Source organism: Miscanthus floridulus, chromosome 3 (genome assembly GCF_019320115.1).
Source record: "Miscanthus floridulus cultivar M001 chromosome 3, ASM1932011v1, whole genome shotgun sequence".
Classification (NCBI taxonomy): domain Eukaryota; kingdom Viridiplantae; phylum Streptophyta; class Magnoliopsida; order Poales; family Poaceae; genus Miscanthus; species Miscanthus floridulus.
Genome location: NC_089582.1, coordinates 47,009,332 through 47,025,826, shown reverse-complemented (window position 1 = coordinate 47,025,826; position 16,495 = coordinate 47,009,332). Strand labels below are relative to the sequence as shown.

Here is a 16,495-nt window from a genome sequence, read left to right as displayed (position 1 = left end):
AAAGAAAAGTTAGCTAGCTCACAAGAAGCTTATAATAGTTTGCTTGCTAAAATGGAAACCATGTGCAAACATTGTGATGAGCTAACTAATAAAGTTGCTAATCTTGAAGCCGTTAGCACAAACCCCACCAAGGCATCTAAAAAGAAAAGTTATATCTTTAACATGTCAAAAAGGGATGCCCCTACTTCTTGTAATGATTTATGTTTAGACTCACCTTTGTGCAACCAAGTTTGTGTTAAGAAAGTTATTGTAGATACATGCACACAAGAGGTTGCAAAGGAGAATGAGCAACTCAAGTAAGAAGTAGCTTGCCTCACCATGGACTTGACTCAAGTAAAAGGCAAGGCGAAGCAAACCCAACTTCATCAAGATAACACCGTCAAGGGAGTGAAGAAGCTTGATGAAGGACAAACCGTGGTTTGTTACGTGTGCCACAAGGAAGGTCACAAGTCCTATGAGTGCAAGGTGAAGAATGGGGGAGGAGCAAAGAAGAAGGAGAAGAAGCAAGCAAGCAAGCTCTCCAACACCTACACCAATAAGGTGGACAAAAAGGCCTCCACACCTTATCTCTTGAAGAAGAAGAAAAATGACAAGGTGGTGGCCATCAAGGTGAACAAGGAAGCCAACAATGGGTTCAAACGCTTTTGGGTGCCAAAGGAAATCATTTCCAACATGAAGAGCACTAAGAAGGTTTGGATCCCGAAAGGGAAGTGAGAAGTTCGTCGGACTTCGGGGAATTTGGAGACTTGGCAAAGTTTGGGAGCATTTCATAGGGTGCATCATGATGGACAAAATCATTGCCAAGTGGGTTAGTGAATATTATGGACCCAAATTCCCCTTCCCATGTTAGGTAACTAGATGTTATTACTTTTCAATTGGTACATCTTGCAATTAGATTTTCCTACAATTGGTATCTTTAAGCATCTAGTTACTCTTCATGCCTAGGTCTGCATTTGCATGCTTATATCTTTTGTCATGCATACACTAGGTATTTCATATGGTAGGCTTGCTTGGTTACATTCTTAACCCTTGGAGCAAACCTACATGGTGTTAAAATTGCTTAGAAGCACGACACATAGCTTGTCTTACTTTTGTTTATCAAATATGTGCCAAAGTCCAAAATTGTAGATAATCTCTCCCGAATATCTATTTTGAAAATGATTCTCACATTCATGAGATGTCATCTTTCAAGTGGTATTTTTGATTCTAAAATCAATGTGCATGATTTCTACAAAGTATTCTACTTTTGTGTGCACATATTTAGGGGGAGTAATTCTACAACTTGGATGCTTTGAGACTAACACTTTTTCAAATGGTATCAATTTTTCAAACATATGTGTAGTAGTCTCATTGTAAGGAAATTGGAGTCCCCGGAGTTAAGCATCATTCTTTAATTGGCATCATCATGTTGATCTCATTTCATATTTATATGCTTTCTCCATGCATTATATAGATTAAACTCTCTTGTGCAATAAATTGCTATTTATGCATATGCTTTGCGTTCTACCATATGTATGCATACATTTAGGGGGAGCTTAGTCTATATAATGTGAGAGTCAAATTTTGTGATCCATTTCATTCTATACACAAAGGATCATGAAATTTGACCCTCCCTTGTGCTACTAATGTCTTCCTTTTCGGTGTTTGATGCCAAAGGGGGAGAATTTGAAGGACCAAAGGCAAGCATCAAGTTGATGTCTACAAGTGGTAATGGTCCAAGAAAGGTAGGAAAGTGGATTATGGATTAGACTAAGTAATGGTAAAATTTGTAGGAATCCATAATGACACATAGGGACTTTTGTAAGGGCAAGATGGTCTTCGATTGGTATCTAAGTAGGATTTTCTAGCATCATATAACCTTGCCCTTTGTATTGCATCCTAGCAAGTAGGTAGTTTTTAAATTTCAAAATCTCTATCATTTGCTTGCTTTGGTCGTGTTGTCATCAATCACCAAAAAGGGGGAGATTGTAAGGAAAATGGACCCTAAGCCCATTTACTTTAGATTTTGGTGTTTGATGACCAACACAATCAAATTGGACTAATGAATTTGCAAGTGTTTGTTTTGTAGTCCAACAGGGTGCAAGACATGACTTGGACGAAGGCGACGTGATGATCCGATGATCAACACCTTAAGCAAGACCTTAGGAGCACAAGAAAAGACCCAAGAGATCAAGCAAAGTCCAAGCATGAAGATAGGAACCAAGCCATACGCAAGATCACGAAGAAACGAGCTCGCAGATACGACCAGACGCAAGGACCGGACGCTGGAAGCGCGACCGGACGCTGGACCGGTGGCTAGGCAGACAGGCGACTGGATGCGAGGACTGAACGCTGGCGGCAACCGACCGGACGCAGGAACGCAGCGTCCGATCGAGTACAGAAAAGTTCTAGACGCGGTCGGTCAGGACGATTCAGCGTCCGGTCAGTAGCAGTTTCGCGGGAATTCGACCCCAACGGCTACTTTCTCAGTGGGGCTTATAAATACAACCCCCAACCGGGCATTTGAGGTGTGTGGAGCTGAGGAAACCTACCAAGGGTGTTGATACACCATTTTAGTGATCTCCACATGCAAGGTGCTTAGTGCTTTATTAGGTGATTAGCATAAGTGCTTTGCGAAGTGCTTAGGTTGATTAGACCACCGCTTATGCGCTTGCTCTAGGTTTATGCCTAGTGTTTAGTGAGGTTTGCATACCTCTTGCCACCCATGCTTGCAAGCACAAGTGTTGTACATCGGAGGGGCTTGAAGTCTTGCGAGATCACACCAACCGCGTTTGTGGTGTGGCCGCCACCGTGTACCAGAGGGAACAGGGCCCATGGCGTTTCGGCTGAAAGCTTGATAGTGAAGACGGCGGGGAGCTTCCGGGAGAGGCTTGCCGGAAGGCACGTCGAAGACCCACTTGCGCGTGGGGAAGGCCCGAGGCTATCCATGGAGTTACCCGACCGGGAGCTAGGCCCATGCGAGGGGCTCCAACGAGGACTAGGGGGAAGTTTGTGCGCTTCTCGATACCTCGGTAAAAATACCGGAGTCGTCGATGGGAGTTTGTGCATCTCTACCTCGCTCTTTAGCTTCCGCATTTACATTGATTACTTTACTATGTTTGCGGTAGAGATAGCAACACACTAGCAAAACCATAGTTGCACATCTAGATAGCTTATCTATTGCATAGGTTTTGCTAGGGTTAGAAAAAGAGGCCATAGTTTAGAGTTAGAATTTTAAGTTGCCTAATTCACCCCCCCTCTTAGGCATCACGGTCCCTTCAATGACCAAGAAAAGGCCGTCCTCCTCAATGATCCTATCCTCGCCAAGACGGAGCGCATCAAGGCCGTCCTCCTCAACAACCAAGAAAAGGTCCCTTCGTTTTTATCGCCGCTGGTTCCATTGGTAACTCGCACTGAATCTTCTCTGCTCTCACGTTGTTGCAGCCGGAGTCCGATCGAGTTGCTGGAGCTACTCCGGCGGCTGCAGGAGCTGTACCTCATGTTTGACACCTTGGATGTGAGCCACTGCCGCCACCATAATCCGTTTATGATGGATTAATTGCTCCAACCTTTTGTAATCGGATGGATGCGTGTGCCGAGCCCTCATGCCGGCAATCTTGTAATGCGATTTTACGCTGAGCCATCAAGCTCAGTGGAGCACAGGCACTGCCCGGTGTCTCGTCGTTTCCTCCTTTTTGTGCGGTAGCTTATGACGACACCAGCCCCTAGATCCGAGATATTCGACAGCGTCCATGACGTTGTAGTAGCAGGGCACGTAGTTCTCGTACTCGGGTGGGCATACCTCCGCCTCCTTGGCGTGGACGCCGCCGCCCGTGAGCTCGCCAATGTCGAGTAGGTCACTTAGAAATCATGCCTTTTATTTTTTAGAATTAATTTTTCCATGAAATGAAAAACTTAGAAAATAGTTAGAAAATTGTAGAAAATTCATACTAGTTGAACTTGCGGACCGTGTTCATCTCGGCTAGCATGTTCTTTGCCGAGCAGTAACGGACGTCAAGGAGGAGCTTTGATTCTACGAGGGAGAGCGGCAACGGTCGTGGAAGACCGTGTTCCCTTCCTCGTAGAATCGGTGTTCTTCCGTGGCCAAGTACGGTGCCATCCGGTAGAGAAATGCTTGCCGAGATTATCACATAAGCAAGGTCAACTAGTACAGATGGTTATTTATTTAAACATGTTTTTGAGCTAGAATTTGATGGATATTTGATAACTTCAGACCTACAAATGTCATCTACAAATGTTACTATCCTCGAGGTGGCACATCCTGCAGGAGTCCATTTTATAGACATAGTTTTTATTTTTTATAGATATATCTAGTGGTGTAAAAGCTAGATGGCTGCCTCGAGAGACAACATGGATGAAGAAATGATGGATATTATCAACACCGGCACTCAATTTGCCAATGGTGACTAGCAGGATGCAGATGACGGGAGTCAATACCTGTCTCTTGAAGATAACCAAGAAAATATTGTGCAATAAAATACTAGCGAGGTATATATATTTATATATATATTTGAATATTATATATATATATTTGAATATCTATCATCTATTATGTGTACACATGATATATTTTTTTAAACGTAGCCCTCTGGATCGACGACCACAACGGTGAAAAGCAAAAATATTCGAGGCCCAAAAAAACCATTGGAGGGGCGCTACATAATATCGGAATTCAATATCGAGACAGGCGAACCACTTGGTCCACATGCAAGGAAATTCGTGCAACACTGTGGGTGCCTTGTAAGGGACAGACTTCCGATCAGTTCCCGTGAATGAAGCAAAAGATCAACGAGCCTCATGTTAGTTTTGTCTCTGATCTTGATAAGAATTTAATTTGGGATAATATCCTTCAACATTTCACATTGCAAGCGGATGATTTTGATGATATCAATGATGATGAATTGAAGGAGCTAGTTCGAAAGTGGGCTATGAAGAAGATGGCCACATAATTCCAGACTTGGAAGAAATCCCTATACACAAAATACGTCAAGAAGAACCTAACGCCCAATTTCAATACTAGTGGCCCGCTCGTGAAGTTGAGGCCCTACTAGAATGATTTTGTACAGTACAAGACATCGGAAGAGGGTGAGGAACAGGTGAGAAGGAACCAAGAGAATGCCCGATAGAAGGTATACCACCATGGCATGGGATCAGGTGGCTACGCGACTACCATTCCTAAGTCAGAAAAATGGAAGCAAACATTCTTGCCAAGGGTATCACACCAGAATCACTCAATTGGCCCAAACGCGTGAAGAATTGGTTTTTTGCTCATGGGGGAAGACTGGACCTAGAGACCGGGAAGTTGGTTCATGGCCCAAAACTCGAAAGAGCAACACAAAGATTTTCTTATGCTCTACAAGCTAAAGCTATTGGTGCGTTCAGGCCCAATAGAGAGAAGAATGAACTGACGTATGCCATCGGGACTGCTGAACACAGTGGCTGAATGAGAGGTTTAGGACGGAACATTTCTTGGGAGCATGGTTTCCCTAATGATAGAGATACCTACAGAAGCCGACAGAGAAGGAAGGATGAGGAAGCAGCGCAGATCAGCAGGTTGGAGGAATATGTTCGTGAGTCACGGGAGGCGTTGCTTCAAGCATAGGAGCACGAAAAAGACATGCAAGCTAGAATGTAGGACAAAATCATAAAGCAAGTGAAAATAGCAATGAGTGCCCAAAGGCAAGCATCAGATCCAAGAATCAACATTAATATTAGCCCCCCTGATCAGTTGAAAAGTAGCTGCGCTTCCACGAAGTTGCCAAATCAAGATGACGTAATGCTACATTTTCCCGTGGATGACATCACTGCACCGTTTACATCATGTGAGCTACATATTCCAAAAGGCAATGCCACAATCATGGTGGCTCTCGGTGTTTTTTCTCCTCCAGATCCTACCAAGACACCAAGAATACATGGGACAATAATACCACCTGGATATGTTAGCGTCTCAGTGGATAGAGTTAACAAAAGTTTTAGTGATCTGGCTCTTGACATTCCAAGAGGTGATGGGGAGAAGACTCTAGGAGAAGCAGAGAATACATTCATACTATGGTGCAAGCGCTACATCATTATTCCTGGAATCTCTAGTCCACCGCCGCTTCCTCAACTGCCAGACAATAGGTGCGGACAAAAGTGAACGAAACAATTTTTTCACTAATTTTTTATTGACATGCATGATTAATAATAAAATTTTCTTATACCTAATTATTCTTTTTTGTACTCACACAGCAAGGCCTCCGCTAACCTAAGTCCAATTATTCAATCTCCAGATCATCTTAGTGCTTCGGGCAATGATTATGCAACGCCGCCACCGCCGCCACCTCCAAGGAGGTCTCCAACGCCTCCAAGGAGGTCTCCAATGGCTGCCCCGCCTCCCTTCATGACCAAGAAGCAGCCAGCTCCTAAGAGGTCCGCCCCGCAAACGAAGCCGTTGGCCCACCAGTCGGCAAAGAAGAAAGCCTCCTATAATCTAGTTATTCCCCAAAAACTGGCTTACGAGAAAAGTGAAAAGGAATTAAATGCTGCAGTACCAAAAGATGTGAGCAGTTTCTTTGAAAAAGTAAGAAAGCAACGAGAAGCGAGGGAGAACCCGGAGAAACCGTACTTCTACCTACCTCTAGATCTTCTAAGAAAGAAGGTGGACCAGAAAAAAGCGGGAATCTCAAAAGACCCTGCCAAAATCGGACTACGACCGCTCTCTCACCAAGTCATTTGAGTCGGCGCAGAAAAAGACTAGAGTAGGGAAAGGTGTTGCACAACTCGGACAACAATCGCAACAATCACTCCCCCCTCTTGTCATTTGTAATAAATATGGTTCAAACTTAGACGTACTGGATGTCGATTTTGAGGACCTGGCTTGATTTTACGAGGATACCGTTTAGACCTTGCCCAAGTGCTCACTGAAGGACCATCTGCTCCGAAAGTGGATCCTTGGAAGAAATTTGAACATGGAAAGAGTCTATACAACCCTGAGGCCTTAGGTGAACTGGGTATACAAATGTACCTGCTAAACAAGTGGTACATGGCGGCATATGAACAGGAAGAGAACTTTGTTTCTGTCAGAGTTAGAAACCAACATTACTTCCATGGCGATGACGTTATATATGTTGAGTTTTTAGAATTACAACAACTATGCCACCTGGACTCTCTCGACAAAAGTCTCATTAGCTCCTATTGTTTGTAAGTGTGATTATTTTCTACTATTAAAGTGTATATATATAAAGCTACATGTATATATATAAATTATATATCCTCACACTATATTTTTATATATGCAGATATGAGATGACAGAACTCAGAAAGAGAAAGGATAATGATGTTGGTTTCGTTGATCCAAATGTCGTATTCAAACACCCTAATCCCCCGCCTCAATGGAAATTTGAACTCGAGAAAAATCTCATGAGGTTCTTAGTGAACCAACAAAACAAGGACATACTCTTCCCCTACAACTTCAAGTGAGTGTTAAATAATTAATGTCGATCATATGGACATTTGTTCAATTATTTGCTTACTAGCTAAGCTATCTCCCATATATATATATATATGTTGACTCTAGTTAATGTCGATCATATTTGTGTATAAAAACATATGCAGCAATCACTGGATATTGATGGTCATCGATATGGCCAATAGTCGGTTGAGCATCTTAGACTCGTTAAGAAAAGAGCAAACAGAGTACCAAGACATGATATATATTATCCAAGGGTAATTTGGTCTCTCTAGCAACTATATATACCCCGATCTCTTAAGTGCAACAATTATTAAAGGCCAAATTAATTTTTTATTTTATTGGGCGCAGTGTTTGGAAAAGTTTCATTGAGAAACACCACATGAAACATTGTAAAGCGCCACTGGATGTAATCGCACACAAAGTAAGTATTAGCTATATATATATATATATATATATATATATATATATATATATATATATATATATATATATATATATATATATATATAATTCAATTAACACCATGCATACTTTCAATTCACCGGATCTTTTTTCTCGTAAAAGAGGGTTCTGAGGCAAGAACAGGGGAACAACTACTGCGGATACTATATTTGCGAGTTCATCATGGTGTACGCAAAAAGAACTCCTGAAGAGACCCTCAAAGTACGTTATATAAATATATTCATATATTCATAATTTCTTTTATTGCTCATATATATAAGTAATCACGTGACCAACATATATATATATATATATATATATATATATATATATATATATTAATACTTTTCCTTTAACTTTTATTGAAGACTCTATGGTTGAAGGAAAAAGTCATATGGAGTGACCAACTGAAAGCAATTCAAGAGACCATAGTAGGATTTCTTAATGACCAGGTCTTAAACCCCGCCGGCGAGTTCTACAATGACGTGAACGAAACATGGAAGCCAAACTAGATGTAGTGAATTTGTTATCCCAAGGATATGATAGAATATACAATACAAACTTTATTTGTAATATATATATACATATTATATGTACATAAAATAACGTACAATATATGTATATGCATGTAATATATACGTTAGTTTCATACTTTAGTTTGTACAAAATGTTCGAACATTATAAGCGTGTAGAATACGTATATTATTAGCAGCGTACAATGCGTATTCGAAAACCAAAACGAATCATCAATTGAAAATAGAAACAAAAAATAAAGAAAAAAAAGAAAACCGGGACTAAAGGGTCGGTCCACATGGCCAGGCCGAGAGGCCTCTTTAGTTCCGGTTGGTATTACCAATTTAGTCCCGGGCGAGAAACCGGGACTAAAGGAGGGACCCTTTAGTTCCGGATTCGTGCTCCCGGTTGGGAAACCGGGACTGAAGGAGTTTTCCAACCGGGAGTAAAGCCTGTTTCTGTACTAGTGCTCTAAAGGTATGTCAAACTTGTATATTTCTCACGGTTCACTGTTTTGCATTTTTGTTTTGGAGTCTTGGCAGCAAAACAATCTCTTTAGGTCAAATCGGACCAATGACTCCGAATTTGTAAAATTACCATATCTGACTAATTTTATTAAGCTGAACAAACATTCAGTAAGCTTAATGTGTTCAGAAATGCCCCAAATAGAAGAACAACATGTGCCTCTCCAGGTATTGATCAATAAACGTCCTTCCAATTGCACAACTCATCAGGGCAGTCCCAATGAAAGAAACTAGTAGTTTCTATAATATAGGATATCGCATCAAAAAATTACTGCTTTTCAACCCATGGTTTCTATGAGTAATAACTATTTTCTCTTTCTCTCTCCCAACTCTATCTTTTCCTCCAATGGGGGTGCGACACGAGCTCCCTAGAAACTGGTGGTTTCTCCCCAATAGCGATTTCATGGTTTCTTGGTGCATTGGGTCAAGAGTAGACCTGGTTTCTTCATGAAGAAACAATTTCTATGATTTTTGCTCTCTTTCTTCATTAATTATGTTGCCATGTCAGCATTTTGCCTACGTGGCAAGTCATTTAACGAGGATAGAAACCATCATCAATGCACCATTAGGACTGCCCTCAATACACAGTGCCATGTGTGGAGGAAGCCAAGGAAAATAAAGCAACATTTATATATGTGCGAGGTGTTAAATACTCCATCATCTACGGAATTGAAGTGGATTTGATCATTGATGCACACGAGGTGAATTCCCGGCGCGTTGCTGTGGAATATTATATTACCGCGCAAGGTTGAATATTATATTGCTGGCAGCAAGGTTGAACCATACATGCATGCACCAACAGTGGGGTTCGAAGATCAGCGATATGTCTATACAAAATCAGACAGGAAAATTAAATGTAAAATGATATAAAGCAATATTATTGGCCATGTTTGGATCCGCTTCTCAGCCAGCTTTTCATCATAAATAAGCTAAGTGTGTCCCAAATGCCAAGCTTCTCGGTTAGTATTTTTAATCGCTTCTCAACTTTACTGGTAGAACTCATAAGCCCAGAAGTCATGCAGGGTCAGTAAATACATAGTTTCACAATAGAGAAAAGTCCGTTGATTCATCTTGCAGGGTCAACACAAGTACGCAGCACATCAGCAGCAGAGGCTTACGAAGTGAAGAAGGATGGTGCAATGGAGACGACTTAGCAACTGATAAGGTGCAAGGGGCGATAGTCCACATTAGACGAAGAAGCCTCCGAATTTGGTCCCGGTGATCTGCCATTGGAGAAGCTCAAGGAGACACATGCCATTGGAGAATCCTCCGAATGTGGTCCCCCTCTGAACTGCGCCTGTGTTGTGCATAGAGGCGAACTATATATAGTAAATTACAGATCGACCACTCTCCTCCTCTGTGGTTCATCATTGTACTCATCGTGGAGTCAATGCTACAACAGTTGCATGCGAGCTCAGCACAGCAGACCAAGCAGCGACAGCTCAGTCCCTCAGGGACCACTCGAGGAGGGAGGAGAGGGTGCAGGACAGGGAGAAGTAAGGATGGAGAGAGTGCACGATGCGGGTGAGATGCACTACCCCAGCCAAGTTTTCTCCTGTCCTTATGTGCTACTCCCCGCGGCTGGGCTGGCCAGGAATCGTGCCTGACGGAGTCAGGGCTTGTTTGGTTTCCAGCCACAATTTGCCATGACTAATGTTAGGCACCAGCCACATGTGTGGCTTGCCATAATCTGTGGCAAAAACAAGGTGTTTGGTTAGTGACTAAGGTTTGGCAAATAAAGTGTGGTTGCTGTTTGGATTTCAGCCACAAAAATTTGGAAAATTGTTGTGGCATATGTTTGGTTTGCTGCCACATATACCTCAAGCCACATATATTACCAGTTTGCCAACCTTTACACAAAATCAGTAACCAGGAAAAACAATCAACAACCGGCTGTTTATTCTTCACGAGCAAAATAAGAACACACCATCTTCTAGCCATCATTCATTACCAGACAACTAAAAGTTCCTGAACATATTTACAAAACAGCCACGTTCAAGCTACAGGCAGGTTTAAAGGTCTAGATTACAATATTAATTACAAAAGCAGCAAGCAGCTAGGCATGGATTAGTACTACACTGCCAAAATGGGCACACATCGAACCAAACAGCCTAGTTCATGTACATCCTAAGCCATCAGGGTCATCACCACAGCCAAAATAAGCTTGCATATATATCCTAAGCCATCAGTCATCACCACAACCAAAATAAGAACCCAACCAAGTTTCTGGGCTCACCACAAGCTAAGCTTCACAGGTTAAAGCCTTCTCTGTCACATAAGAACTTGAACACCCAAGCATTCAGAGTATCGGCGCTTGCATTACATAACCAGCCACGCTTACCTTTATTCTCCTTGGTAGACAAATGTTCACCAATAAGAACCCTCTGATCTGGTGTCATTGGGATTGCCTCTAGTTTTTGCCATAATAGTGCATGAGGATCAGTAAGCTGTGGCATTTGGGGAGGGGCAGTGGCAGCAAGTGTTTCCCGAAGTGACTTCATTGTAGCAGTTATTTCATCAGTGGAACCTGCAAAACGGCTCTTGTTTCTTGGTTTCTTAGTTGGTGACTTATTGGCTCTTGGACGCTTCCTCCTAGCTTCACTAGTGCTGGAAGATGTGTTATCAAATGTAGCATGTCTGGTTGGAGTTGGCAAAGTGTCTGAATCCTCACCTTCTAGATCTTCAGGCTGTGTGTAGCAATTGAGGTCAATTAGTTCTCTTGATTCATCACTATCTGAGCCATCATCAGCATCCATGCATGTGTTCTGGTCCATAGCCAAAGATCCATCAGCATTGGATCCTATGAATAGTTCTCTCATCTCATAGTAGAACTTGATGGGCTTAGCAAGCAGGCGTCTTGCTCTATCCTGCAATCATGTGAACAACGAAATTGATTTCATATACTGCGAACAAGTGAATTGGTTTCAGATTCTAAAATAGAATAAATAATAATTAAATTTAGTGCAAGCAACTTACAGATAATTCTGCTTTCTCATATTCTGAAACAATCACCATGCATCTGGTTTCATCAAATGTGTTGCCACTATTCCTCAGAGCTGTTGCAATGTACTTCCAATTTTCTTTGTGGTACCTATAGTGACGGTCCACTTGATCAACGGTCACCCCCATAGCAAACTTCTTGTTTAACTCATTGGCACACAGCAGGAGATGTGATTTCTTGAACTTAAATCTTGTATGCTGTTTTTTCAAATACTCAATGCACCACTCTAGCATGTACTTTGACTGATCCTCATGCCAATTCAAGGACCTCTCACGGGAGGGTGCAACAACATCAACCTTAGCCTTTCCCTTGGCCATGGCTGTTTTCCATACAAGAGATATTTAATTAAAATCACAATTAAATTTGCAAGGAAAGGTACATAATAGAGATCACAGAGACTCAAATAAATTGGGATGACAGAACAACAGCCAACCTGTACCAGGTACATGTAGGTACAAAGCATCGCATTATATATGTTCCATACATAGAAAAGAAAGCATCACACTTGAATATATGTTCGATACACAGAGGTAAATCAACAAGAATTAATTTGCAAAGATAGTAGCACACAATTTCTTGAACCTAATCTAGAGCAGCTCCTACTTTATCTTCCCACATCCTTTGAGCCATGTCATCTCTTTTTCTAGCCCATGCCACATTTTCCTGGTGCATATCACTACGATTTCTAATACTTCGAGGCAAGGTTGTGTACCAAGCAGCATCATCATAAACATACTCGTCAGGACCGTCCTGTAAGATCCAATTATGAAGAGCACAACAAGCCATCACAATTTTGACTTGTGTTTTCAAAGGGAAGAACGGCTGACTCTTGAAGATTTTGAAACGATTCTTGAGGGTACCAAATGCTCGTTCAACAGTAGTTCTAAGTGAGGAATGGCGAAGATTGAATAATTCCTTCGGGTTCTGAGGCTCCCTGGTCCCCCTATATTCTTGTAGGTGATATCGAGTACCACGGTACGGAGGTAATACACCAGGCCTTGCTGCATATCCAGCATCAGCTAGGAAATATTTGCCTACATCATTGGTTTTTCTAGATTAATTAGTTAAGTATATAGGTGAAGTTTCAGATTGGAGGTATTAGGACAATGGAGTATTCCTACCTGTTGGTATGTTAAGCCCATTAGGACGTGATAGAGCATCTTGAAGCACATAAGAATCATGGGCTGATCCCTCCCATCCGGCAAGAACATATATGAACCTTAGGTCAAAATCAACTGCTGCTAGCACATTTTGGCTTGTATATGATTTTCTACCCCTAAACCGATCTTGCATATGGAAAGGTACACATGCTGGTATATGTGTACCATCGAAGGCTCCTATGCATCCCTACGGAAATATTTTTTTCAAAAAAAAGATTAATATGACACCTAAACTAAACTCCAAATTATTGATTAACAAATTTGATGTACCTCAAAATAAGGGTGAAATCTGCCCGGAGAACTTGTTATCTTTGAATGTGTCTCAACAGATCTGATACATATGAGGTCACGACCAAGGGTACAAAGGGCATCTAAAACATGATGGAAATACCTACTAACAGTTTCACTTGACCTCATGAACTCAAAACCAATTGATCTGTTTGACCAATGGTGCCCAACACAATGGATAAACATGGCAACTTGTTCCTCTATTGACACATGAAAAGTGTCCTCTAGCAAGGCACGTGATCTAAGTTCATGACAGAGTTTATGAAATACAGCTTTCCTCATACGCAACTCACTTATGCAATGGGCCTCAGTACCATGATACAAACGATTTAGACGTGCCAATCTATCAACATCTCTATCTATCATGGGAGCATAAGTTATGGCCCTTCTTCTTTTTCTTGATTTAATCCTATGCAGATACATGGCCAGACACACAAGAATACCAGCAATTAACCTTCTCCTCCATATATAATGGAAGTAGTCCAAGTAATACTGCAAGTATAGTTTTCTTTGACCCATCTAAAACATATGTTCAGAAATAAGGATGAATCAGTAATAAACTAGCAAGGCATCTCATCATTGATTTTTTTTCTCCACCAGAAAATCAATGCCAAAGGGGATAATGGAATTAACCTTCTTTGTGTGCAAGGGCTTTCCGCACTTGAACCTTCTTTATCTGCAGGGACTGATTGCGCATGACCAACACCACGAGATGGATGGATCTTCACCTGTTTCACTGATTTGTTTCAGATCTGCACACATGGAGAGAACAACCAGAGCTCAACAGGGAGGGGAGAAGCAATGCGACTGAGATGGAGAAGACGGTTGTGGGACTGATAATTTCAGATCTTTACCTGGTTGACTGAACACCACGAGAAGCAGAGGCAGTCAGGCAGTAGGGGCGGCGGCGTCCTGGTCCTTGGACTTGTGCATCGACGTAGGAGAGGCGGTGGCAGCAGGGAGCGGGCGAGCGGCGGCTCCTGTGTGGCGGCTCCTGGCCGCGACGGCAGTAGGGCGCGGCGGCCTGATGCCTGGTCGCGAAGCGCGCGGGCAGTCCCTACGGGCGGCGTCGGCGGCGGACCGGCTGGGAGGATGTTGGCATTTTTTTCGATTGGGAGGAGTGTCGGGAGATGATAGGGAGCCGGGATGCTTTTCTACTGCGGTGAAAATCCAGGTTCGACGCGCCACGGTGGGCTGGGGCGGCAAAAACGCCGGCCACCGCCCGCCACACTTTTTGCGAAGGAATTTTGTGGCGGGGTAATTTCGTGGCGGTGGCGTACCGAATCTGAATGCTGAACCAAACACCTACCAAAAACCTTGTGGCAAACTTAAGGTTAGGCGTGGCAGCCTGTGGCCACGATCCAAACAGCCCCTCAGAACAACCGACCGGGAATCCGGTGCATCGAAGGGAAATCTTTTTTTGTGGCTGGTGGGGTGCACTGGCACGAGCGCAGAAATCATTTTCGGCTGAAAAGCAGTAGCAAGCCCCACACGGCAGAGAAACACAGAAAAAAAGAGCGCGAATAGAGGGCGCCTTGCCGCCTCCCGAGCCATCCTGTCACTCCAAATCTCCCGTTCCTTTTCCCCCAAATGTGGCAGCCTCTCTCTCCTTTGCATTCCATGGTTTACAAAATGAAATATGGATAAACAATGGTCACTGATAATTGCTGTTTAAGAATGCTAGATGGTCCATCAACCAGTTGAGTAGACAATGGAGGAACTAATTTGGTACAAGAGCGTAAGAAATGATGTATAAATTAGAATTGATGGTAGGTGTATGGAAAGCGCCTTCGAGCCATCTCGCCACTGCCAAGGAACTCCAGGACGCCACACCATTGTTATTGATAATAGAAAGAAAAACTATTGCATCTGCAATTAGCAAACTGGATAGACAAAATAAAAGGTAAACAGATTGTGCAAAAGGGTTTACTGACAGTCTGACATAGATTATTCAAAGTAACTAATGGACAACTTACACGAATTCTACAGAAGATTTCACAAACTGAGAACAACAATGCACTATCACTACCGGAAACAGTAGATTTGCCGAGTGCAAAAATGTTTGCCAAGTGCATTCTATCGGGCACTCGGCAAACAAGCTCTTTGCTGAGTGCTGCAAAAAACACACTCGGCAAAATAATGGTAGTCGGCAAACAAACTCTTTGCCGAGTGCTGAAAAAAACAATCGGCAAACTAGGAAAAAACACTCGGCAAAACAGAGACACTCGACAAAAATCCGCCACGTAGACATTCGTCAGTTAGTGTGTCGGCCGTTAGGAGTTTGCCGAGTGTCTGTTAGTGGCACTCGACAAAAAAATAAGTTTGCCGAGTGTTTTTTTGCACTCGGCAAATAAATAAGTTTTTTTTCTCTTCTCACCTTGAAACTTTTTCTACCGTCCACATACAACATGTAGTACTCCATGTTAAGATTTGGTATATTTCTGGATCTATTTGCTATATTTAATTAATTTATTGCGTTTTAAGGAATTTTTTGGTATAAGTCAAATTTGAACTACAAGTGATTCAAATAATTGAATAAAATGAGTAAAAAATGATATTCTTGTTATTGAGTCTGGTGTGAGGCCTTACCCAGGAAATGAAAAGAAATTTTGAACATCTTGTACAGGAAATATGACCACGAACGTGTGGCCAAATGGCTTTTAAATTCTAAAAAAAGCAAACGAAGTCTGAACATGAGATTTGTCAAGATCTCATGATATCATACGTGGAGGCCATAGTAAAAAATTGATAAGGTTTCGCACAATCTGTCATGTATGATGTTTACAAACCGAAGTATCTCAGAAGAAGAATCGTAGCGTTGAGAAGGATTCGGTAAGATTTGGAGTCAAAGTGACGGTCGAATTGGGGTTTGACTTCAAAACTTTATGTATAGGCAATAGAGAATATAGATTGATTCATGTGTAATTTTGGTAATTTTTTGGATCTGTTTGATAATTTTAATTTATTAAGTGCAATTATAGAATTTTAATTGATATAAATTTAATTTGACCTATAACTGCATGAAATAATAAGTTTTTTTTCTCTTCTGACCTTGAAACTTTTTCTAATATCCACATACAACATGTGGTACTCCATGTTAAGATTTGGTATATTTCTA

General features: G+C 42.0%; 2 protein-coding genes across 2 annotated transcripts; both read right to left on the bottom strand.

Moving 5' to 3' along the window:
- Positions 1–11,177: 11,177 nt before the first annotated feature.
- LOC136545641 (uncharacterized) lies at positions 11,178–12,162 on the bottom strand. Its single transcript, XM_066537642.1, has 2 exons — positions 11,905–12,162; positions 11,178–11,795 (listed from the first exon to the last, which is right to left on the bottom strand). Exons 1-2 carry the CDS (start codon positions 12,160–12,162, stop codon positions 11,178–11,180), a joined length of 876 nt encoding a protein of 291 aa, XP_066393739.1.
- Positions 12,163–12,511: 349 nt separating this feature from the next.
- On the bottom strand, positions 12,512–13,896 carry LOC136545640 (protein ALP1-like). Its single transcript, XM_066537641.1, has 3 exons — positions 13,360–13,896; positions 13,051–13,276; positions 12,512–12,963 (listed from the first exon to the last, which is right to left on the bottom strand). The coding sequence occupies exons 1-3, from the start codon at positions 13,894–13,896 to the stop codon at positions 12,512–12,514; spliced, it is 1,215 nt and encodes a 404-aa protein (XP_066393738.1).
- Positions 13,897–16,495: the final 2,599 nt, after the last annotated feature.